Raw genomic sequence first — 24588 nt, forward strand, 5'->3', positions numbered from 1 at the left:
ATAGTAGCAGCTCATTAAATCTGCTTCTGTGCTGATATCTTGCCAGTGCTCAAGTGCATGGCCCAATCTGTACAGTGAAAACTCAGTGAGTTCAGTACTGTATTTCATGGAATCACACAGCGCAGAAAGGGGCCATTCGGTCCATTGTGTCTGCCGGCTCATTGAAGAGCTATCCAATTAGTCACGCTCCTCTGCTCTTTCCCCATAGCCCTCCAACTGTCTCCTTTTCAAGTATTTATCCAATTCCCTTTTGAAAGTTACTGTTGATTCTGCTTCCACCACCTTTTCAGGTAGTGCATTCCAGATCATAACAAATCACTGTAAAAAAACAAATCTCCTAATCTCTCTCCCTCTTTCTGGCCAATTATCTTAAATCTGTGACCTCTGATTACTGATCCTCCTGCCAATGGAAACAGTTTCTCTTGTCTGTCAAAATCCTTCACAAATTTGAACACATCTATTGAATATCCCCATAACCTTCTCTGCTCTAAGGTCACTGTATTTAAATCAGTGAACTTCATAAAATACTATGCTTGCCTGAAATGCATCCGTACATGACCGAAAATCGACCTTTGTTTCTATGTACAGGCATCATGTGACTCCACTGTCATAGAATGTATCCACACAATTTTTCAGAATGAATGATTTGTATTCCTTTATTGTACTTTTCTATTTTTCTCCATTTCTTTCCTGAAGACACTGAACCTTGCAGGGATACAGTTCCATGGGCACCAGTAGCCTTCCAGTCCCTCATGCACTCTTCATGTGGGAGACAATATATTCAATTCTGGCAGGTTATTTTACCAGGGAGAGGAGGGCATCACAGGAGCCTGTTCCTGTCCTCGCCTGATGTCCATTTTATCTCGGAGGATTCACTGCATACCTATTGGGAGTGTGAAGTCTTCCCTGGGCTTTGTACCAACTTTATTGGGTACTCCAGACCACTGACTTTCAGTGAGATGATAAAGGTGTAAAAGTCACGTTGCTTGGTCAACTTTTGGGGTTTGCTTCTGAGTGACGTAAGAAAGATTAAAAACAGAAAATGCTGGAAATCTAAGCAGGTCAGGCAGCATCTGTGGAGAGAAAAACAGTTAAAGTTTCCGGTCGATGACCCTTCGTCATTGTGTAGTGATGTAAGAAGGATCCCTGCTTGACTTGGGTGAGAGCAAGGGTGTGCCCTCTTGGAAATGTGGGTTTCAATCAACACTAACTGATATATGAATACCTTTTTAATTTGCCTTCTTTAAATAAAATAAGAATAAAGTTATTCATTTATGGGATGTGGACGTCGCCAGCAAGGCCAACATTTATTGCCCGTCCCTAATTGCCGTTGAGAAGGTGGTGGTGAGCTGTCTTCTTGAATACAACTGAGTGGCTTGCTCGGCCATCTCTGAGGGCAGTTAAGAGTCAACCACATTGCTGTGGGTCTGGAGTCACATATAGGCCAGACTGGGTAAGAATGGCAGATTGCCTTCCCTGAAGGACATTAGTGAATCAAATGGGTTTTTATGACAATCCGGTAGTTTATTGGTCACCATTACTGATGCTAGCTTTTAAAAAAAAAAATTCCAGATTTATTTAATTTGAATTTAAATACCCCAGCTGCTGTGGTGGGATTTGAACTTGTGTCTCTGGATCATTGGTTCAGGCTCTAGATTACTAGTCCAGTAACATAACCACTATGCTGCTGTACCCCCTCTTGGAGGCATGATTAACTTATTGGTACCACAGATATGAATGTGATTTGTAGGTCGTCTTTTACGTGTGGCATATGAAATATGAATGATATACGATCAGCGCAGTACTGAGGGAGTGTTGCACTGTTAAGAGTGCCATCTTTCAGGTGAGATCATAAATTAATGCCCCATCTTCCATCTCGGGTGGACATAAAGGATACCATGTTACTATCTGTAGAAGAGCAGGTGACTTTTCCCGGTGGCCTGACCAACAATACTTTTTTTTTTAAAAGCGCACATTTTCTGATCATTTATCTCATTGCTGTTTGTGAGACCTTGTTGTGTGCAAATTGACTGCCGCATTTCCCCACATTACAACAGAGACTACGTTTCAAAAGTAATTTATTTTCTGTGAAGTGCTGTACGATATCCTGGGAATATGAAAAGTGTGATGTAAATGCAAGTTCTATCTTTCTTTTATTTGGCGTAATCCCAGGATGGCGGAAGTGAGATTGAAAATTCAGTAAAGGGAAATCATAAATGCTCACTTGTTCTACCACTCTAGGATGATGTATTGTAATGTGAATCTGCTCCACCAACTGCCCTTTAAAAAGTTGATTTCTTAATTTGTCTGTGTTTATAAATATTGTGGAATTAAATTCCAATGAGATGCCAATCTAAAGTAAATATTTCATGATATTAGTAGGCATGACAGAACAGCTTTTTCAAGAAGGTGTAGAATTCCTTCTATAATATAAATGGTGCAGGAATTCATTATTTTAATACTTACTGAAGTTTTTTTTAACCTACTTTAACATCCATTAGCCAATCAAATTTAGTGTAGATATTGCCATTACAGATGTTGATTTGTGATGACTATTTCATTGCAAGTCCTTTCCTTTTAATTAAAAACATTCATTTGGACCTTTCATGACCTCAGGATGTCCCAAAATGCTTTACAGCCATTGAAATACTTTAGAAGTGTAGTCACTGTTGTAATATAGGGAAACACTGCAGCCAATTTGCGCACATGAGATACATGACCGATAAACTGTTTTTAGTGATGTTGGTTAAGGGATAAATATTGACCAGAACACTTTGAGAACTCCCTTGTTTTACTACGAATGATGCCATGGAATTTTTTACGTCCGTTCGATTTAACCTCTCATCCAAAAGATGATACTTCTGACAGTGCAATACTCCCTCAGTACCGTACTGTCTGCCTAGATTACGTGCTTCAGTTTCTGGAGTGGGACTTGAACCCACAACCTTCTGACTCACTGAGCCAAGCCTGCCGCCTACAGTTAGCCTTCAGAATTGCATGTGCCTTATTTAATGTACTTCTGATTTCATTATCTATTTTAGGATTGATACAACCAGAGTGGAACATACCATTCCTTTAAGGGAAAATTGGGCATTACCATATTTTGCATTACAGGTTGGGGCACTCACAGGCTATCTGAAGACCAACATTAATTCTACTATGGGGGTGAGTGTGAAGAAGTGGTAAACCACAGTAATGCAAACTTAGATTAGATTTTTTCTGTGATGCTTAATTTCTGAGTGGAAAACCTGAATTTTCTTGCTGCCTGTATTTTCAGCTCCTGCCTTTGAATTTTAGTTGGTGTTTGTAATGCCTGCCGGCTGCCACAAAGAACTAGCTTTCCTGAAAGTATCCACAACTATGATGGTGGCTACTACAAACATAGAATTATACAGCACAGAAACATGCTATTCGGCCCAACAGATCTTTGCTGGTGTTTATGCTCCACATGAGCCTTCTCCCACCTTACTTCATCTCATCCTATCAATATATTTCTATTCCCTTCTCCCTCATGTACTGTACTTATCTAGCTTCCCTTTAAATGCTACTGCGAGTATGGACAGAATAGGACAATTAGGAACAGATGACCAAATTATTAATTATGCATATAGAAACAATATATATAGTTGTCTTTCATTTCCCCTTCAACCAGTCATGGAAATTATAAAGCATTTGCATTACTGTTGTGTTTGTCCATTTTTGAAATGGCTACCGGGATTCTTAGGAAAAATGTGCCGATACAAATATTTTTTGGTGTTCATTTCAAACTAGTATGGCTTTTCACATGCAGTTGTACCTGATTAGATTTGAGAAGCATACCAAATAAAGAGTGAACTTCCTCAACTCTGTCCCAGCTTCAACAACACCAATTTGCATTTATATAGCACCTTTAATGTAGTAAAACGTCCCAAGGCGCTTCACAGGAGCGTTAGCAAACAAAATTTGATATAGAGCCACATAAGGAGAACATGAGAAATAGGAGCAGAAGTAGGCTATTTAGCCCCTCGAGCCTGCTCTACCAGTCAATAAGATCATAGCCATGGGCTCAGCTCCACTTCCCTTCCCGCTCCCCATAACCCTTTATTCTCTTATCACTCAAAAATCTGTCTATCTCCACCTTAGATATATTCAATGACCCAGCCTCCATAGCACTCTGGGACAGAGAATTCCACAGATTTTCAACCCTCAGAGAAGAAATTCCTCCTTATCTCAGTTTTAAATGGGCGACCCCTTATTCTGAAACTATGCCCCCAGTTCTAGATTCCCCCATGAGTGAAAACATCCTCTCTGCATCTACCTTGTCGAGCCCCCTCATTATCTTATATGTTTCAATAAGATCACCTCTCATTCTTCTAAACTCCAATGAGTATAGGCCCAACCTACTCAACCTTTCTTCATAAGTCAAACTGGCTGTAAGGGTCCTATGAAATGAGTTTGGGTAGTCTCAACAGATAATTCACAGCAAAAATGCCCAATAGTTGGCAACCTCTAAATATGCAAGAGAATGACTGTGTGAGAAAATGAAAACAAAAATTACACTCATGCACTAACTCGCACTAAATTTATGAAATCTCCCACCTGCCACCCTACATAAAGTAGAGCGCATGCAAACCTCTACTGCCTGTATCCTAACTCGCATCAAGTCCCGTTCACCCATATGCTCGCTGACATCTTTTATGGAGGAGAGCAAGCCAGGAGATCTCCGAGATGCCACAATCATGACCATCTTCAAAAAAGGAGACAAGTCCAACTGCGGCAACTACAGAGGAATCTCCTTGTTGTCGGCCACTGGGAAAGTCATCGCAAGAATCCTCCTCAACCGTCTTCTCACTGTGGCTGAAGAGCTCCTCCCAGAGTCACAATGCGGATTCTGTCCTCTAAGGGTACAACGGACATGATCTTCACCGCGCGACAACTACAAGAGAAATGCAGGGAACAGCACCGACCCTTGTACATGGCCGCCTTTGACCTCACAAAGGCCTTTGACACTGTCAAATGGAGCATCCTCCTCCGTTTCGGCTGCCCCCAAAAGTTTGTAACCATCCTCTGCCTGCTCTACAATGACATGCAAGCCATGATCTTGACCAACGGATCCACCACAGACCCAATCCACGTCCGGACCGGGGTCAAGCAGGGCTGCGTCATCGCGCCAATGCTGTTCTCGACCTTCCTTGCTGCAATGCTTCATCTCACTCTCAACAAACTCCCCGCTGGAGTGAAACTAAACTATAGAACCAAAGGGAACCTGTTCAACCTTCGTCGCCTCCAGGCTAGACCCATGGTCGTCCCATCCTCTGTCATCGAACTACTGTATGCGGACGATGCTTGCATCTGCGCACACTGAGGCCAAACTCCAAGCCATTGTCAACATCTTCTTATGAAAGCATAGGCGTTACACTAATCATCCGTAAGACAAAGGTTCTCCACCAACCTGACCCCCCCACACTGCACTGTTCCATGGTCATCAAAATCCACGGTGCGGCCTTGGACAATGTGGACCATTTTCCATACCTCTGGAGCTTACTATCAGCAAGGACAGACATCGATGACGAAGTCCAACACCGCCTCTAGTGTGCCAGCGCAGCCTTCGGCCGCCTGAGGATGGGAGTGTTTGACGACCAGGAGCCCAAATCTGGCACCAAGCTTATGGTCTACAGAGCAGTAGTGATACCCGCCCTCCTCTATGGACTATATACAGTAGACACCTCAAAGCACTGGAGAAGTACCACCAGTGCTGCCTCCGCAAGATCCTGCAAAAATCCACTGGGAGGATAGACACATCAACGTCAGTGTTCTCGCTCAGGCCAACATCCCCAGCATCGAAGCACTGACCGCACTCGACCAACTCCATTGGGCGGGCCTGACACGAGACTCCCTAAGCAAGCGCTCTACTCGGAACTCCTACATGACAAGCGAGCCCCAGGTGGGCAGAGGAAACGTTTCCAGGATAACCTCAAAGCCTCCTTGATAAAGTGCAACATCCCCACCGGCACCTGGGAATCCCTGGCCCAAGACCGCCCAAAGTGGAGGAAGAGCAGCTGGGAGGGCGCTGAGCACCTTGAGTCTCGTCGCCGAGAACATACAGAAAACAAGCGCAGACAGCGGAAGGAGCGTGCGGCAAACCAGACACCCGACCCACCCTTTCCTTCAACCACTGTCTGCCCCACCTGTTAGAGACTGTAATTCCCGCATTGAACTGTACAGTCACCTGAGAACTCACCTTTTAAGCGGAAGCAAGCCTTCCTCAATTTCGAGGGACCCACCCTTTCCTTCAACCACTGTCTGCCCCACCTGTTAGAGACTGTAATTCCCGCATTGAACTGTACAGTCACCTGAGAACTCACCTTTTAAGCGGAAGCAAGTCTTCCTCAATTTCGAGGGACTGCCTATGATTATGCTTGTTGACCTACATTGGCTCCGGATCCGGCAATGTCTCAATTTTAAAATTCTCATCCTTGATCCTTGATATAAGGACAGATGACCAAAAGCTTGGTCAAAGAGGAAGATAGAGAGGTTTCATGAGAAAATTCCAGAGCTTTGGGCCGAGGCAACTGAAGGCACGACTGCCAATGGTGGAGTGATTAAATTGGGATATGCAAGAGAGCACAAATATGAGTGTTATAAGGCTGGAGGAGGTGACTGAGTGAGGGAAGGGCGAGGCCATGGAGGGATTGGAAAACAAGGATGAAAATTTTAAAATTGAGACATTGCCGGATCTGGAGCCAATGTAGGTCAGTGAGCATAGGGCTGACCAATGTTGGCTCTTGGTCCACCAATGCCTCAAATTGAAATATCTCATCCTCGTGTTCTGATCCTTCCGTAGCCTCACCCCTCTCTATCTCTAACCCCCTACAGCCCTTCAAGAACTCTCTGTTCCTCCAACTCTGACCTCTTGCACATCTCTTCCACTCCTTTCACTGACCAAGTACCTTTTCACATTTTCAAAATACTGCCCACCTCTGCTCCACCTCTGCCAGCCCTGTTGCTGAGGTGCTAATCCATGCCATTATGACATCATTGCTCAATTTATCTAATGCTATCCTAACCATCACTCCTGTCCTTTCCCTCTGGAACTCTCCTAAATCCCTTCCATTTTACCACCTCCATTCTTGTTTTCAAAAGATTTCTCAAAACATTTCAGCTCCATTCCCTAATTCTATCTCCTTTACTTCCCTCGCACTTGATGTCCGTTTTTTTTCCTTCTCCACACTTTAAAGTTTGTATGGTATCTTTCCAATGCAAGGTGTTATATAAATGTAAGTTGTACAATAATGTAGATCTTAAATTGAGATCTGTGTATAGGATCTTGGGTAACAAAAGCTAATATTGGTGTTTCCTCCTGCTCTAGATGTTTTCGTATCTCCTGATGTGTGCATCCACGTTTGCCTTTATAATGATGTGGGAGATTAGTCACTATGTATTATTTGTACAAGCCTTCAGTCTTTTCCTGTTGGATTGCCTGGATCTAATTCAAAGCCGAAAGGTATATAAAAAATAGAATATAAATTCTCGCTTTGTGGGGGGAAGGGGGTGAGAGGAGAGGGTGGAGGATGTGTGGACAAAGATCAAAGGGAGGACGATACAGAAAAGTTAATTGGAGCTGACCGCAACATTTTGACCATGTTAGTTGCATTTTAGTAGTGGTGGGAGTCAAGGTTAAATCATTACAAATTGTTATAAATGTATTAAAAGAGTATCTTGTGTTTGTGGAATGTGTTTAGTGATAACTATGATTTTCTATCACTATTCCTATAGTTGATGTAGAAATTGGTAGTAGAGTTGTTGAATCTGATTATGCACACTGACTGAGATCCATCCCACTGACTCAGAGGTGTCAATATTGCTAGATCTAGCAGAATGATTGGTACTAACACAGTGCTCCAGAATCCAAAGCATGCCACTTGTGTTAAAACTGACCTTACTTAGTGGTGTGTATCTGACCCCTTACAACTGGTAGGCTTTTGCTAACAAGTAGGTTTAATGCTTGTATCGCTGCGTAAGATGGACTTTCTGTAACAGGTCCTCTGGTTTCCTCTGAGACTCTTGAGTTGTCTTGCATCACAGGCACATAAAAAGGAGCATAAAATACAGCGCATAGAAACATAGAAACATAGAAACATAGAAACATAGAAAATAGGTGCAGGAGCAGGCCATTCAGCCCTTCTAGCCTGCACCGCCATTCAATGAGTTCATGGCTGAACATGAAACTTCAGTACCCCCTTCCTGCTTTCTCGCCATAACCCTTGATCCCCCGAGTAGTAAGGACTTCATCTAACTCCCTTTTGAATATATTTAGTGAATTGGCCTCAACTACTTTCTGTGGTAGAGAAATCCACAGGTTCACCACTCTCTGGGTGAAGAAGTTTCTCCTCATCTCGGTCCTAAATGGCTTACCCCTTATCCTCAGACTGTGACCCCTGGTTCTGGACTTCCCCAAAATTGGGAACATTCTTTCTGCATCTAACCTGTCTAAACCCATCAGAATTTTAAACGTTTCTATGAGGTCCCCTCTCATTCTTCTGAACTCCAGTGAATACAAGCCCAGTTGATCCAATCTTTCTTGATAGGTCAGTCCCGCCATCCCGGGAATCAGTCTGGTGAACCTTCGCTGCACTCCCTCAATAGCAAGAATGTCCTTCCTCAAGTTAGGAGACCAAAACTGTACACAATACTCCAGGTGTGGCCTCACCAAGGCCCTGTACAACTGTAGCAACACCTCCCTGCCCCTGTATTCAAATCCCCTCGCTATGAAGGCCAACATGCCATTTGCTTTCTTAACCGCCTGCTGTACCTGCATGCTAACCTTCAATGACTAATGTACCATGACACCCAGGTCTCGTTGCACCTTCCCTTTTCCTAATCTGTCACCATTCAGATAATAGTCTGTCTCTCTGTTTTTACCACCAAAGTCGCTAACCTCACATTTATCCACATTATACTTCATCTGCCATGCATTTGCCCACTCACCTAACCTATCCAAGTCACTCTGCAGCCTAATAGCATCCTCCTCGCAGCTCACACTGCCACCCAACTTAGTGTCATCCGCAAATTTGGAGATACTGCATTTAATCCCCTCGTCTAAATCATTAATGTACAATGTAAACAGCTGGGGCCCCAGTACAGAACCTTGCGGCACTCCACTAGTCACTGCCTGCCATTCTGAAAAGTACCCGTTTACTCCTACTCTTTGCTTCCTGTCTGACAACCAGTTCTCAATCCACGTCAGCACACTACCCCCAATCCCATGTGCTTTAACTTTGCACATTAATCTCTTGTGTGGGACCTTGTCGAAAGCCTTCTGAAAGTCCAAATATACCACATCAACTGGTTCTCCTTTGTCCACTTTACTGGAAACATCCTCAAAAAATTCCAGAAGATTTGTCAAGCATGATTTCCCTTTCACAAATCCATGCTGACTTGGACCTATCATGTCACCATTTTCCAAATGCGCTGCTATGACATCCTTAATAATTTATTCCATCATTTTACCCACGACTGAGGTCAGGCTGACCGGTCTATAATTCCCTGTTTTCTCTCTCCCTCCTTTTTTAAAAAGTGGGGTTACATTGGCTACCCTCCACTCCATAGGAACTGATCCAGAGTCAATGGAATGTTGGAAAATGACACTCAATGCATCCGCTATTTCCAAGGCCACCTCCTTAAGTACTCTAGGATGCAGTCCATCAGGCCCTGGGGATTTATCGGCCTTCAATCCCATCAATTTCCCCAACACAATTTCCCGACTAATAAAGATTTCCCTCAGTTCCCCCTCCTTACTAGACTCTCTGACCCCTTTTATATCCGGAAGGTTGTTTGTATCCTCCTTAGTGAATACCGAACCAAAGTACTTGTTCAATTGGTCTGCCATTTCTTTGTTCCCCGTTATGACTTCCCCTGATTCTGACTGCAGGGGACCTACGTTTGTCTTCACCAACCTTTTTCTCTTTACATACCTATAGAAACTTTTGCAATCCGCCTTAATGTTCCCTGCAAGCTTCTTCTCGTACTCCATTTTCCCTGCCCTAATCAAACCCTTTGTCCTCCTCTGCTGAGTTCTAAATTTCTCCCAGTCCCCAGGTTCGCCGCTATTTCTGGCCAATTTGTATGCCACTTCCTTGGCTTTAATACTATCCCTGATTTCCCTAGATAGCCACGGTTGAGCCACCTTCCCTTTTTTATTTTTACGCCAGACAGGAATGTACAATTGTTGTAATTCATCCATGCAGTCTCTAAATGTCTGCCATTGCCCATCCACAGTCAACCCCCTAAGTACCATTCGCCAATCTATCCTAGCCAATTCACGCCTCATACCTTCAAAGTTACCCTTCTTTAAGTTCTGGACCATGGTCTCTGAAATTACTGTTTCATTCTCCATCCTAATGCAGAATTCCACCATATTATGGTCACTCTTCCCCAAGGGGCCTCGCACAATGAGATTGCTAATTAATCCTCTCTCATTACACAACACCCAGTCTAAGATGGCCTCCCCCCTAGTTGGTTCCTCAACATATTGGTCTAGAAAACCATCCCTTATGCACTCCAGGAAATCCTCCTCCACCGTATTGCTTCCAGTTTGGCTAGCCCAATCTATGTGCATATTAAAGTCACCCATTATAACTGCTACACCTTTATTGCATGCACCCCTAATTTCCTGTTTGATGCCCTCCCCAACATCTCTATTACTGTTTGGAGGTCTGTACACAACTCCTACTAACGTTTTTTGCCCTTTGGTGTTCTGCAGCTCTACCCATATAGATTCCACATCATCCAAGCTAATGTCTTTCCTAACTATTGCATTAATCTCCTCTTTAACCAGCAATGCTACCCCACCTCCTTTTCCTTTTATTCTAACTGCTTGTCTTTGTGCAGTTGTGAGTTTTAGAAGATAGCACAAGGGTCCAATTGTTTGGTTCTTTTGTGCTGGCTTGTTGGGTAAATATAACACCAACGCAGAGTGAATAAATTCTGTAACTGCTTTCCTGGGAAGAGGCAGTAGCCTGGAGCATATAGTTGGGGTACTATTTTATTTGTAATAGCGCAGTGGATATGATTACAGGATTGATGAATAGTTTTATTTTTATTTTACAATAAGAAACAAAAGGCTAAGATGATGGGTTAATGCTTGCAAGTCTGTTGGGGAGTGTTTGCTAGTGCTGTTGGGGAGGGTTTAAACTAATATGGTAGGGGGATGGGAACCTATGCAGGGAGACAGAGGGAAGTAAAATGGGGGCAGAAGCAAAAGGTGGAAAGGAGATAAGGAAATGTGGAGGGCCGAGAAATCAAAGGAAAAAATCAAAAAGGGCCACATTACAACATAATTCAAAAAGGACAAAGAGTATCAAAAAAACAAGCCTGAAGGCTCTGAGTTTCAATGCGAGGAGCATTCATAATAAGGTGGATGAATTAACTGCACAGATAGCTGCTAACGGATATGATGTAATTGGGATTACTGAGACATGGCTCCAGGGTGACCAAGGCTGGAAACTCAACATCCAGGGGTATTCAATATTCAGGAAGGATAGACAGAAAGGAAAAGGAGGTGGGGTAGCGTTGCTGGTTAAAGAGAAGATTAATGCAATAGTAAGGAAGGACATTAGCTTGGTTGATGTGGAATCTGTATGGGTAGAACTGCGGAATACCAAAGGGCAGAAAACGCTAGTGGGAGTTGTGTACAGACCACCAAACAGTAGTAGTGAGGTTGGGGACAGCATCAATCAAGAAATTAGGGATAGTGCAATAAGGGTACAGCATCATGGGTGACTTTAATCTACATATAGATTGTGATATCCAAACTGATAGCAATGCGGTGGAGGATGATTTCCTGGAGTGTATAAGGGATGGTTTTCTAGACCAATATGTTGAGGAACCAACTAGAGAGCTGGCCATCCTAGACTGGGTGTTGTGTAATGAGAGAGGATTAATTAGCAATCTTGTTGTGCGAGGCCCCTTGGGGAAGAGTGACCATAATGTAGAATTCTTCATTAAGATGGAGAGTGACACAGTTAATTCAGAGACTAGGGTCCTGAACTTAAAGAAAGGTAACATCGATGGTATGAGATGTGAATTGGCTAGGATAGACTGGCGAATGATACTTAAAGGGTTGATGGTGGATAGGCAATGGCAGACATTTAAAGGTCACATGGATGAACTTCAACAATTATACATCCCAGTCTGGCGTAAAAATAAAATGGAGAAGGTGGCTCAACCGTGGCTAACAAGGAAAATTAGGGATTGTGTTAAATCCAAGGAAGAGACATATAAATTGGCCAGAAAATGCAGCAAACCTGATGAATGTGAGAAATTTAGAATTCAGCAGAGGAGGGCAAAGGGTTTAATTATGAGGGGGAAAATAGAGTATGAGAGTAAGCTTGCACGGAACATAAAAACTGACTGCAAAAGCTTCTATAGATATGTGAAGAGAAAAAGATTAGTGAAGACAAATGTAGGTCCTTTGCAGTCAGAATCAGGTGAATTTATATTGGGGAACAAAGAAATGGCAGACCAATTGAACAAATACTTTGGTTCTGTCTTCTTTAAGGAAGACACAAATAACCTTCTGGAAATACTAGGGGACCGAGGGTCTAGCAAGAAGGAGGAACTGAAGGAAATCCTTGTTAGTCAGGAAATTGTGTTAGGAAAATTGATGGGATTGAAGGCTGATAAATTTCAAGCCTGATAGTCTGCATCCCAGAGTACTTAAGGAAGTGGCCCTAGAAATAGTGGATGCAGGGTGATCATTTTCCAACATTCTATAGACTCTGGATCAGTTCCTATGGATTGGAGGGTAGATAATGTAACACCACTTTTTAAAAAGGAGAAGAGCGAAAACAGGGAATTATAGACCGGTTAGCCTGACATCAGTGGTGGGGAAAATGTTGGAATCAATTATAAAAGATGTAATAGCAGAGCATTTGGAAAGCAGTGACAGGATCAGTCCAACTCAGCATGGATTTATGAAAGGGAAATCATGCTTGACAAATCTTCTAGAATTTTTTGAGGGCGTAACTAGTAGAGTGGACAAGGGAGAACCAGTGGATGTGGTGTATTTGGACTTTCAAAAGGCTTTTGACAAGGTCCCACACAAGAGATTAGTGTGCAAAATTAAGGCACGTGGTATTGGGGGTAATGTATTGACGTGGATGGAGGACTGGTAGGCAGACAGGAAGCAAAGAGTAGGGATAAACGGGTCCTTTTCAGATTAGCAGACAGTGACTAGCTAGTGGGGTACTGCAAGGTTCAATGCTGGGACTCCAGCTATTTACAATATACATTAATGATTTCGATGAAGGAATTGAATGTAATATTTACAAGTTTGCAGATGACAGTAAGCTGGATGGCTGTGTGAGCAGTGAGGAGGATGCTAAGAGGCTGCAGGGTACTTGGGCAAAGGCATGGCAGATGCAGTATAATGTAGATAAATATGAGGTTATTCACTTTGGTGGCAAAAACAGGAAGGCAAAATATTATCTGAATGATGGCAGATTAGGAAAAGGGGAGGTGCAACGAGACCTGGGTGTCATGGTACATCAGTCATTGAAAGTTGGCATGCAGGTACAGCAGGCGGTGAAGAAGGCAAATGGCATGTTGGCCTTCATAGCGAGAGGATTTGAGTATAGGAGTAGGGAGGTCTTACTGGAGTTGTACAGGGCCTTGGTGAGGCCACACCTTCAATATTGTGTTCAGTTTTGGTCTCCTAATCTGAAGAAGGACATTCTTGCTCTTGAGGGAGTGCAGCGAAGGTTCACCAGACTGATTCCCGGGATGGCAGGACTGACATATGAAGAAAGACTGGATCGACTAGGCTTATTTTCACTGGAATTTAGAAGAATAAGAGGGGATCTCATTGAAACATATAAAATTCTGACGGGATTGGACAGGTTAGATGCAGGAAGAATGTTCCCAATGTTGGGGAAGTCCAGAACCGGCGGTCACAGTCTAAGGATAAGGGGTAACCCATTTAAGACCGAGATGAGGAGAAACTTCTTCACTCAGAGAATTGTGAACCTGTGGAATTCTCTACCACAGAAAGTTGTTGAGGCCCATTCGTTAGATATATTCAAAAGGGAGTTAGATGTGGCCCTTACGGCTAAAGTGATCAAGGGGTATGGAGAGAAAGAAGGAATGGGGTACTGAAGTTGCATGATCAGCCATGATCATATTGAATGGTGGTGCAGCCTCGAGGGGCCTAATGGCGTACTCCTGCACCTATTTTCTATGTTTCTATGTTTCATGATTTCTAAGCAATCGGTCTGGATAATTAATTCCTTTTGAAGGAATATTTGTTTGCAAGTCTAAATCTGTCAAATACAACCAACCATATTCATACATCTGTCTTTGTAATCCTTACTAACTCTTTACAAATATGGCAGATATTTAAAAATAATTAAAAATTAAAAACCAATGTTTTGTGCACAATAATTACTTTTGGCATCCATCTGAATACGAATAAAGAAATGTACTGAACCCAATAACAAGCCATTTAAATGTCAGTATCCTTTGTGTGAAGTGTTTTTTTTACTCTTCTATTTTGGTGTAGGGGTGCTGTTGCAGTTGTGAAGTGGTTAAGGATTGTCTTTGCTTTTCTTTTGTAGGTGACTGATGTGTACAGGATGTATTTGGTGTGCCTTGCACTGGGATATTTTATGCAGTTCAGAAATTCTGCTTTGCTGGCTTCCCCGTTGCTCAGCTTCATTGGTGGCTCGCATCTTGCAAAGTACATTCAGGTGGTAGAATATGCCCGTGAAGCTTCATAATTTAGTTTTAACCTTCTGCGTAAGCATATTGGAGCCCATTTAATATAAACAAAGTATTGCAAGAAAAAATCCACTTTGTTGCTCTCGATACGTTGTTTTGAATAGGATTGATAATTTAAATGGCCAAATCTTCTTTGCGAGGTGGAGTTAGTTAAAATATTCAGGGGTATGATGCAAGTGTTAGTGATGGTTTAATACTGATTCATTCCCCTTTTCTTTAACAGCAAAATCTGAAAAAAGGTCACTTCATAGCAAGGCTGATGAAATTGTTGCTTCATTTCTACTTGGTTTTCACAGTTTCAGTCACTTTAAATCTTGTAATAAAAGTAAGTATGATATCTAGCAGCTCGATTTGTATTTTTTGTCATTATTATTTTGCACATCATTAGCTGAAGACCAATTATGCTTCGTTTCAATAATACATCTGAATGACAATGATCTTTCTGCTCATTTGCATGGGAATGCTTTGAGAAACCTTGGCCGGAATCTTACCAGCCCTGCAAGTGTGGGTTTGGAGGTGGGCCCACTGTCAAAATAAGCATATGGAGGGAGTCATTGGAGAGCCTGGGTGTAGCCGTGCACCTTTGTGTAGTGCTTGTCAGTGTTTGCAGCAGCTCAATGCTGTAGAACACTGATTGCACAACTGTCAAAATGAATGTGGCATGGCCCCTTTAAGGAAACTGGCTGATGACACATCATTAAATAACATCATCAGACTGACTTCCTTTTAATTAGCCAGGAATCTCACAGGGCATGCTTAATAAGCCCCATCAACGGAAGATTCTTCATACAGTGTGGGCTGGAGCGAGGAGCAGCATTGACACCCGTTATGTATCCCGACCGTCCCGGTTTCGCCACGGTTGGCGAGATCGCAGCCCTTGTCTCAAATATCTAGAATAATTTTTTTTTTAAACGAAGTCCTTCACTATTGCATTACGTTGTGTTTTTTATATATATTACATGTATCGAAATTTTTAAGAATTAGAATTTTCCCTACTCAAATTTTCTCTCCTCTCCTGAAGATGGTGAGGTATGGTCGATGGACATTGATCCTCATCGAAGAAGCCTTTCTTTATGTGCGAAGCTAGACAGCGAGTGTTGTTATTCAGTTCTCCATGGATGGCATCACAGCTAAGCCTAATTCTGTGCTCACTCAATGTTCACACATCTATGCCTTCCAGCAAGTGTGACTAGATACCAGTCAGGAATAGGATCACTGGCTGATTTTTCTTCTTTGCCCCTCCCTAATTCACTGCATTGAGGCCAATTGTAGCATCTCTAATCTTAACCTGGCTCATATAATCTCACTCCATTTCTTTTGTGCCATTCTCATTTATTCTAACAGCCAACACTATTCATGTTTTGAAGCCTCATGACTTGAAGTCTCAGAGCTGGAAAGTTCTGCTATTCTGCAGAATGTTGATATGCTTCTGGTTATCTGAGTGCAGTTTTAAATAATTTAATATCTAGTTAAAACTTATGCCTGAAAAAAGTTTGGTTGCATCACTGAACAGAAGTGTGTGCAAAGAATTTGTTTTAGCAACTGCATGGGTTAAACAAGAGATCTGGTTTTGATTCACGCAAGGATCACTTGATATTGACCTGAAATAGGAATACTGGTTGACTTTCTGCACTCATGACACTGACACCAATTGTAACGACCCTGATTGAAATCTTGGTTTTCTTTTACCTTTTCTGATTCTTGCTAGTTTCATGACTGCTTGGATAATGTGTCCATTATTCATGGATGGGCTTGCTCTTGCAGGTTATTTCCACGGTGGAGGGCATCACGGCCGCGCCCAATCCCATCCTAATGTTTACATGCACGTACTTTCCAGTAGGAGGCCACTGGACCGTGATCATGAATAGAAACCCTGTCTGATTTTAGTTTCCGTAGCCCAGGAGCACTGAAGCCAGTTCTAACATCCAAATGCTATCCAGTCAAGATCAGCTAACTGAGCACAAACGAGAGATTGAACCTGGGATTTCTGGTCTATAGGGCTCAGTATTTCACTGTACGGTGATTAATAGGCAACGTTCTACTCAAACTATTTTTATCACATAATATTTACTTTTTCAGTTTGTATTTTGCAATACTGAGATACTTTTGATTTTAAAGTAATGTATTCCGTATATGTATTGATGACAGAAACAAATTATTATGAGATTATCTCATCCATCAGAAAAATGTCTATGGCATGTACTTAATGAAGTGTGAATGTTTTCCAGTGTAATTTCTGGCATGAATTACTGAAGTAATGAAACATAAAGATACAAACCTATTTCAGAATTATGGAGCAAGAAGTTATCATTTGAGCCTCTTCTGTTGGATTATGTACTATTCTCACTTCATGGGATCTCTTTTAAAGGACAAATAACTATGTAACTAACATAATTCCTCGATCCCCATAGGCAATTGAGTGAAAACTACAGCACATTAATCTAATATTCTGATCTATAATATTCAACCTGACCGGTTGCATTTTACAGGTGACGTCTTCATGATTCCACAGAACTGGAGTCACCATTAAACATCAAGTATTTGATCCTACTCTTATCTTTTTACTCTGCTCCTCGCAGATGGATGGGAACCTGATAGTTTACAAGAGCATATATTAATGCTTGAAAATTAATTCATAGATAATTAAAGCCACTTGAAGTAAGATAAGTAATTTTTCAGTCAAATATAAAGTAGAAACTGTGCCTGTCTTGTAATCTTGGCCCATTGTTGGTAGGTTTTTGTTTGTCGTTCTGATTGACTGACTGTGACTGCAGCCTTGGAATTCACAATTTCTGTTTATTTAAATATTCCCAGAAAATGGTCCCGCACGAAGAAAATGAACATATATTAAAATTTTTTGAAGCAAAATTTGACTTGAATACTACAAGGTAAAATTGTGCATTTTACTTTAAGTTTTTTTTGGAACAATATTTTGGTGCTGTAGAATAGTAATATAATTCGTTAAGTTTTGAACAGAGTTTTAATCGTTTGAGTACTGATGCTAATTTATCTCTTCAAAGTAAATCAGAGAATACTTGATCTGAATTAGTTGATCTCAGTCAGTATGCTAGTAGAGATGCTACAGTTGGCTTTACTGTTTTGGTCAGGAGGGTAAAATTGGCTTGGGCTCCCTCTCCTAACTGCTGTCCAGCAACCCTGCTGCGAATGTGTGGGTGTGTATGTTGTACAAAGACTCACTTCTGCTTAGCCATGATGCCCGCACAGTTGAATAGCCTGTCAACATTCATTGTCAAAGTTAATGATGGTAAAGAGTCATTTGTGCAGGAATAAGAACTAGCACCCATTAAAATAAAATCAAAAAAATAGGAATGTAAAGAACCAAAAAAGGCCATTTATGGACGATCTGGCCAGTCGCAAAACAGCAACTCAACATCTTTATGAAGTGTGAGTCAAAAATAGGTAGAGGGAAGAATCTATTATAAATTATAAACGATGTGTGGTTGACCATTCCAAAGGTAGGTAGTGCTTTGGTTCTGTGACCAGGGCTAACTAAAGCCAGAATATGTAACCCATCTTCAGAAACACCCAAAAAGAACAAAATGTTTTTAAAAAAGCATTCGATAAGATGCCACATAAAAGGTTGCTATGCAAGATAAGGGTTCATGGGGTAGGGGTAATATGTTAGCATGGATAGAGGATTGGTTAATGGACAGAAAACAGAGAGGGATAAATGGGTCATTTTCAGGTTGGCAGGCTGTAACTTGTGGGGTGCCGCAAGGATCAGTGCTTGGGGCTCCGCTATTTACAATCTATATTAATGGCTTAAATGAAGGGACCGAGTGTAATGTATCCAAGTATGCTGACAAAGCTAGGTGAAAAAGTAAGTTGTGAGGAGGACACAAAGTGCCTGCAAAGGGATATAGACAGCTTAAATGAGTGGGCAATTAGATGGAAGATGGAGTATAATGTAGGGAAATGTGAGGTTATTTACTTGGGTAGGAAGAATAGAAAAACAGAATAATTTTAAATGGTGAGAAACTATTAAATGTTGGTGTTCAGAGGGATTTAGGTGTGCTCGTACGGGAAACACAGAGTTAGCAAGCAGGTAAACAATGAGAAAGGCAAATGGCATGTTGGCCTTTATTGCAAGAGAGTTGAAGTACAAGTCTTGCTCCAATTGTACAGGACCTTGGTGAGGCCACACCTGGAGTACTGTGCACAGTTTTGGTCTCTTTATCTGAGGAAGGATATACTTGCTTTGGAGACGGTGCAACAAAGGTTCACCAGATTGATTCCTGGGATGAGAGGGCTGTCCTATGATGAGAGACTGTGTAGAATGGGCCAATACTCTCTGGAGTTTAGAAGAATTGGAGGTGATCTCATTGAACCCTATAAAATTTTATGGGGAATTGACAGGGTAGATGCTGAGAGATTATTTCCCCTTGCTGGAGAGTCTAGAACTAGGGGACATAGTCTCAGGATAAGGGATCGGCAATTTAAGACTGAGGTGAGGAGGAATTTCTTCACTTGGAGGGTTGTGAATCTTTGAAATTCTCTACCCCAGAGGGCTGTGGAGGCTGAAACATTGAGTATATTCAAAGCTGAGTGTGATATATTCTTACTACATAAGTAACAAACAAACTGTCATCATGTGACTTTTCCACATGACCCTTTTGTATTTATATCAGTAGCTGCATTACATTGGTTGTCCACTAGGTTGGGTGGTAGTCCACTAGGGGGAGCTATATTACACTGAGACAGATAGATTTTTGGACTCTTTGGGAATCAAGGGATATGGGGATTAGGTGGGAAAGTGGAGTTGAAGTCGTAGATCAGCCGTGATCTTATTGAATGGTGGAGCAGGCTCAAGGGCCGTATGGCCTACTCCTGCTCCCAAATCTCGTGTGCTATGTTCTTAAAGAACGTGTTCTTTCAAAATACCCAACGCAACTTAAGGAATCAAGGAAAATGTCACTTAAAGAACCCGCTCAAATGGGTCATATAAGCCAGTTACAGCTTAACATAACTTGCCAAAAAATAGCACATTGAATTCCTAACCTCCATCCAGGCATTGGCATCAATGCACAGCCGGCAACCAGTAAGCTAAAGATTCATCAGCCCCACAGAAGAAGCTGAAATGCTACCGTGCTTTGAAAGACCTGTCCATAACCTTGTGCTTTCTTATGCTTTGAATGGAAAAATAAATCTTCGATCCCCGCAATCCCATACCCGCTCGTCCCTGGCAAAACTACAGTTACAGTCAGGAGCCCGCCCCTCCATGCTTCGGGACAGTCGGTAATCGCACTACCCCCTCCTCACCACCCCCGCCAGTGTGGGGAAAATTCTCACTTCATCCTTCCCCTACCCCCACCCACCAGATGAGATAAAATCTTGGAACCCACCACTGAACAAAAAAAAATGCACATCAGCAAACACCCCAACTCCCATGCCTGAGGCAACATTCTTATTCTACCTCTCTGCCAGTTTTTAATGAGCCCCCATCCCCAGGTGAGTCAGCATTTTCACAGCATAGCCCCCTCTCCTAGGTTGATGCAAAAATACCAACAAGAATCCTTCCCTCACCCTGAATGAGGGGGGAAAACCACTGTCCCTTCTGCACCACTGAGGCAAATGTTGATGCACATCTGTCCCCCTCTCGCATCCCCTTCTCCTTCTCCGTTTCCTCTCTCTCCTCCCACTGTGCCTGTTCCTTCACCCATCTCTTTCCTCACCCATCTCTTTCTCTATCCTTTCTCCTACCTCCTCTCCCTTCCTCAGCTTGGCTCTATTATCTCCTCCCCCTCTGATCCTGCTTGATCTTAAAAATATCCATGGTCTTGACTCCCCATATGCAACACCACAGGACATCATCTCATGAATAAATATAAGACTTTTACTTAGTTATACCTATGATTCTTGCACTTTTTGAGCTTTGATTGACTGCAACATCAGCCTTTGGGGATGGTTTTCAGTCAGTTAAAGACCATTTAAAAAAAAACAATTAGTATTCTGTCTCCAAAGTGGATGGTGGAATCAAGGCGGCAGAGTTAAGTGCAAGTGTTTTTATAAAAAAAAAAAAAAAAAAAAATTAACTAAGCTTTGAACAACATTAAGCAAAGTCTGGGATTACCAATGGTCATCCCTTTGGTACATGAACTTTCTCACCATGTCATCTAATTCTGTTTCAGATATGTTAATATTTTATCTCTATTACTTAGTGATAAATAATTGGAATAATTATTATTGAGTAAAAAGGATTTCCTGATATCAGTTCTAAATTTATTATGCATTAATTTCCATTTATATTCTCCTTATTTTACTTTCTTGCATTACTTTTGAAGTAATAATCGGAATAAACTTTATCAATCCATTTAATATTTTTCTGCTTCAATGAGTTTACACCTTATAGCCACCATCTGTTTAGACTGTAAAGCTTAATCTTCCCAGATCCTTCCTCATACCTCATTCCTTCTACACTAGACAACCATATTGCCCTTTTTGGTGCCCTTTTCTCATGTAAGCATGCATTTTTGTGGGATAGTGACCCACACTGAGCACAAAACTAAGCTTAATGCTCTTAAGTGGGGGCATTGTAAAGCATTAGTATAAAGTTTATGAACATGTAGTTCACTGTTCTGGCTATATATCCTCGCATCTTGGTGTCATATTTTAATTGCTTTGCGCCATTAGACTTTGAAATAGATTTGTCATCTTGATCTGATCTCTCTCTTGGTCTCCCTCTGCAAATTCACTTCCATTCATTGCATACTTGTGTCCCATATTTTGTCAAGCTGTGTGTAATATTTTGCATTGTGTTCTGCCCGATCCAAGTCTTTTTGCAAATGTTTTGTTTCTTTTAATATCTTTATTTCTCCCTATTTTGTGGCATCAGCAAATTTGACCAACTTACAGTAGTTTGAACACATTTACATTATTTTGCTTCGTGTTGAGTTCACGTTGATATGTGTACAGAAGGATAAAATATACAGTATCTAGCAATATTTATTTAAAAGTCAAGTTTTGTATGCTGTCAAGAAATGCTTGGTGGCAGTTATTTACACCTTGTTTTTAGTTTTGTATCTGTGACTCAATACAACTGAATTAACTTGGATGGATGAGTTGCAAGTAATATGAGCACAGATGTAATAAAAGTATTTTGCGTTTGTATGTTAAATATCTAATTATAGGATTAATCAGTCTATGAAATATTTTTATTTTCACACAAGTTTCCATGGATCATATACCAACTGAAGCCAATGAGGCGCAACTTATCTGTGCCTACGAAAAGTGTACATAGCAGCTTGGGACTGGTTTCCATGAGTATCATGTGTATTACACATTGTACTCAAGTGGGGGAGATACTTGGTCTCTATTTTGTACTTTGTGACTGGAGCACCAGAAACAGCATAAAATTGCTAACATAGACTAACATTCTTAAATCAACATCATATGTGTCGCTCACATGGCTACAGTAGGTCCCTAGGAACTCCCAGACAACAACAACATGAGTTTCTTTGAATCCTGCTTGAGTTGTGCTGTCAATCCAGCCCCCTCCTTACTGGTAGGGTAAATGACTTACATATCCGCAAAAAAACCCGCAAATGTAATGCCCCTATTTAAAAAAAGGAGGGAGACAAAAAGCAGGAAACTATAGACCAGTTACACTAACATTTGTCATTGGGAAAATGCTGGAGCCCATTATTAAGGAAGCAGTAGTGGGACATTTGGAAAAGCATAATTCAATTAAGCAGAGTCAGCTTGGTTTATGAAAGGGAAATCATGTTTGACAAATTTGCTGGAGTTCTTTAAGGATTTAACGAGCAGGGTGGATAAGGGGGAACCAGTGGATGTGGTGTATTTGGATTTCCAGAAGGCATTTGATAAGGTGTCACATAAAAGATTATTGCACAAGATAAAAGTTCACAGGGTTGGGGGTAATATATTAGCATGAATAGAGGATTGGCTAACTAACAGAAAACAGAGAGTCGGGATAAATGGGTCATTTTCCGGTTGGCAAACAGTAACTAGTGAGGTGCCGCAGGGATTGGTGCTGGGTCCTCAACTATTTACAATCTATATGAATGACTTGGATGAAGGGACTAAGTGTAATGTAGCCAAATTTACTGATGATATAAAGATGGGTGGGAAAGCAAATTGTGATGAGGACACACAAAATCTGCAATGGGATATAGACAGGCTAAGTGAGTGGGCAAAAATTTGGCAGATGGAATATAATGTGGGAAAATGTGAGGTTATCCACTTTGGCAGAAAAAATAGAAAAGCAAATTATAATTTAAATGGAGAAAAATGGCAAAGTGCTGCAGTACAGAGGGACCTGGGGGTCCTTGTGTATGAAACACAAACATTTAGCATGCAGGTACAGCAAGTAATCAGGAAGGCAAATGGAATGTTGGCCTTAATTGCAAGGGGGATACATTATAAAAGCAAAGAAGTCATGCTACAACTGTACAGGGTATTGGTGAGGCCACACCTCGAGTGCTGTGTACAGTTTTGGATATAGTTGCCTTGGAGGCTGTTCAGAGAAGGTTCACTAGGTTGATTCCAGAGATAGAAACATAGAAACATAGAAAATAGATGCAGGAGTAGGCCATTTGGCCCTTCGAGCCTGCACCACCATTCAATAAGATTATGGCTGATCATTCACCTCAGTACCCCTTTCCTGCTTTCTCTCCATACCCCTTGATCCCTTTAGTTGTAAGGGCCATATCTAACTCCTTTTGAATATATCCAATGAACTGGCATCAACAACTCTCTGCGGTATGGAATTCCAGAGGTTAACAACTCTCTGAGTGAAGAAGTTTCTCCTCATCTCAGTTCTAATGGCTTACCCCTTATCCTTAGACTGTGTCCCCTGGTTCTGGACTTCCCCAATATCGGGAACATTTTTCCTGCATCTAACCTGTCCAGTCCCGTCAGAATTTTATATGTTTCTATGAGATCCCCTCTCATCCTTCTAAACTCTAGTGAATACAGGCCCAGTCGATCCAGTCTCTCCTCATATGTCAGTCCTGCCATCCCGGGAATCAGTCTGGTGAACCTTCGCTGCACTCCCTCAATAGCAAGAACGTCCTTCCTCAGATTAGAAGACCAAAACTGAACACAATGATGAGGGGGTTGACTTATGAAGGGAGGTTGGGCTTATACTCATTGGAGTTCAGAAGAATGAGAGGTGATCTTATCGAAATATATAAGATAATGAGAGGGCTAGACAAGGTGGATTAAATATTTAGGAAGGATAGACAGAAAGGAAAAGAAGGTGGGGTAGCGTTGCTTTTTAAAGAGATTAACGCAATAGTAAGGAAGGACATTAGCTTGGATGATGTGGAATCTGTATGGGTAGAGCTGCGGAACACCAAAGGGCAGAAAACGCTAGTGGGAGTTGTGTACAGAACACCAAACAGTAGTAGTGAGGTTGGGGATGGCATCAACCAGGAAATTAGGGATGTGTGCAATAAAGGTACAGCAGTTCTCATGGGTGACTTTAATCTACATATAGATTGGGTGAACCAAACTGGTAGCAATACGGCGGAGGAGGATTTCCTGGCGTGTATAAGGGATGGTTTTCTAGACTAACATGTCGAGGAACCAACTAGAGAGCTGGCCATTCTAGACTAGTGTTGTGTAATGAGAGAGGATTAATTAGCAATCTTGTTGTGCGAGGCCCCCTGGGGAAGAATGATCATAATATGGTAGAATTCTTAATTAAGCTGGAGAGTGACACAGTTAATTCAGAGACTAGGGTCCTGAACTTAAAGAAAGGTAACTTCGATGGTATGAGACGTGAATTGGCTAGGATAGACTGGCGAATGATACTTAAAGGGTAGACATTTAAAGATCACATGGATGAACTTC

At 41.7% G+C, this 24588-nt stretch overlaps 1 protein-coding gene across 3 annotated transcripts in view; it reads left to right on the forward strand.

Annotated features, from left to right (window-relative positions):
* LOC139276379 (probable C-mannosyltransferase DPY19L4) overlaps positions 1 to 24588 on the forward strand; it is a 128002-nt gene that overhangs the window by 66462 nt on the left and 36952 nt on the right. For all 3 annotated transcript variants that reach the window (XM_070894298.1, XM_070894277.1, XM_070894287.1), the window contains exons 7-11: positions 3042 to 3165; positions 7349 to 7483; positions 14592 to 14723; positions 14978 to 15079; positions 17569 to 17642. In XM_070894298.1, coding sequence (XP_070750399.1) covers positions 3042 to 3165; positions 7349 to 7483; positions 14592 to 14723; positions 14978 to 15079; positions 17569 to 17642 — 567 coding nt within the window. The remainder of the gene's footprint in view (positions 1 to 3041; positions 3166 to 7348; positions 7484 to 14591; positions 14724 to 14977; positions 15080 to 17568; positions 17643 to 24588) is intronic.

Source organism: Pristiophorus japonicus, chromosome 1, assembly GCF_044704955.1.
Source record: "Pristiophorus japonicus isolate sPriJap1 chromosome 1, sPriJap1.hap1, whole genome shotgun sequence".
NCBI classification, from domain to species: Eukaryota; Metazoa; Chordata; class Chondrichthyes; family Pristiophoridae; genus Pristiophorus; species Pristiophorus japonicus.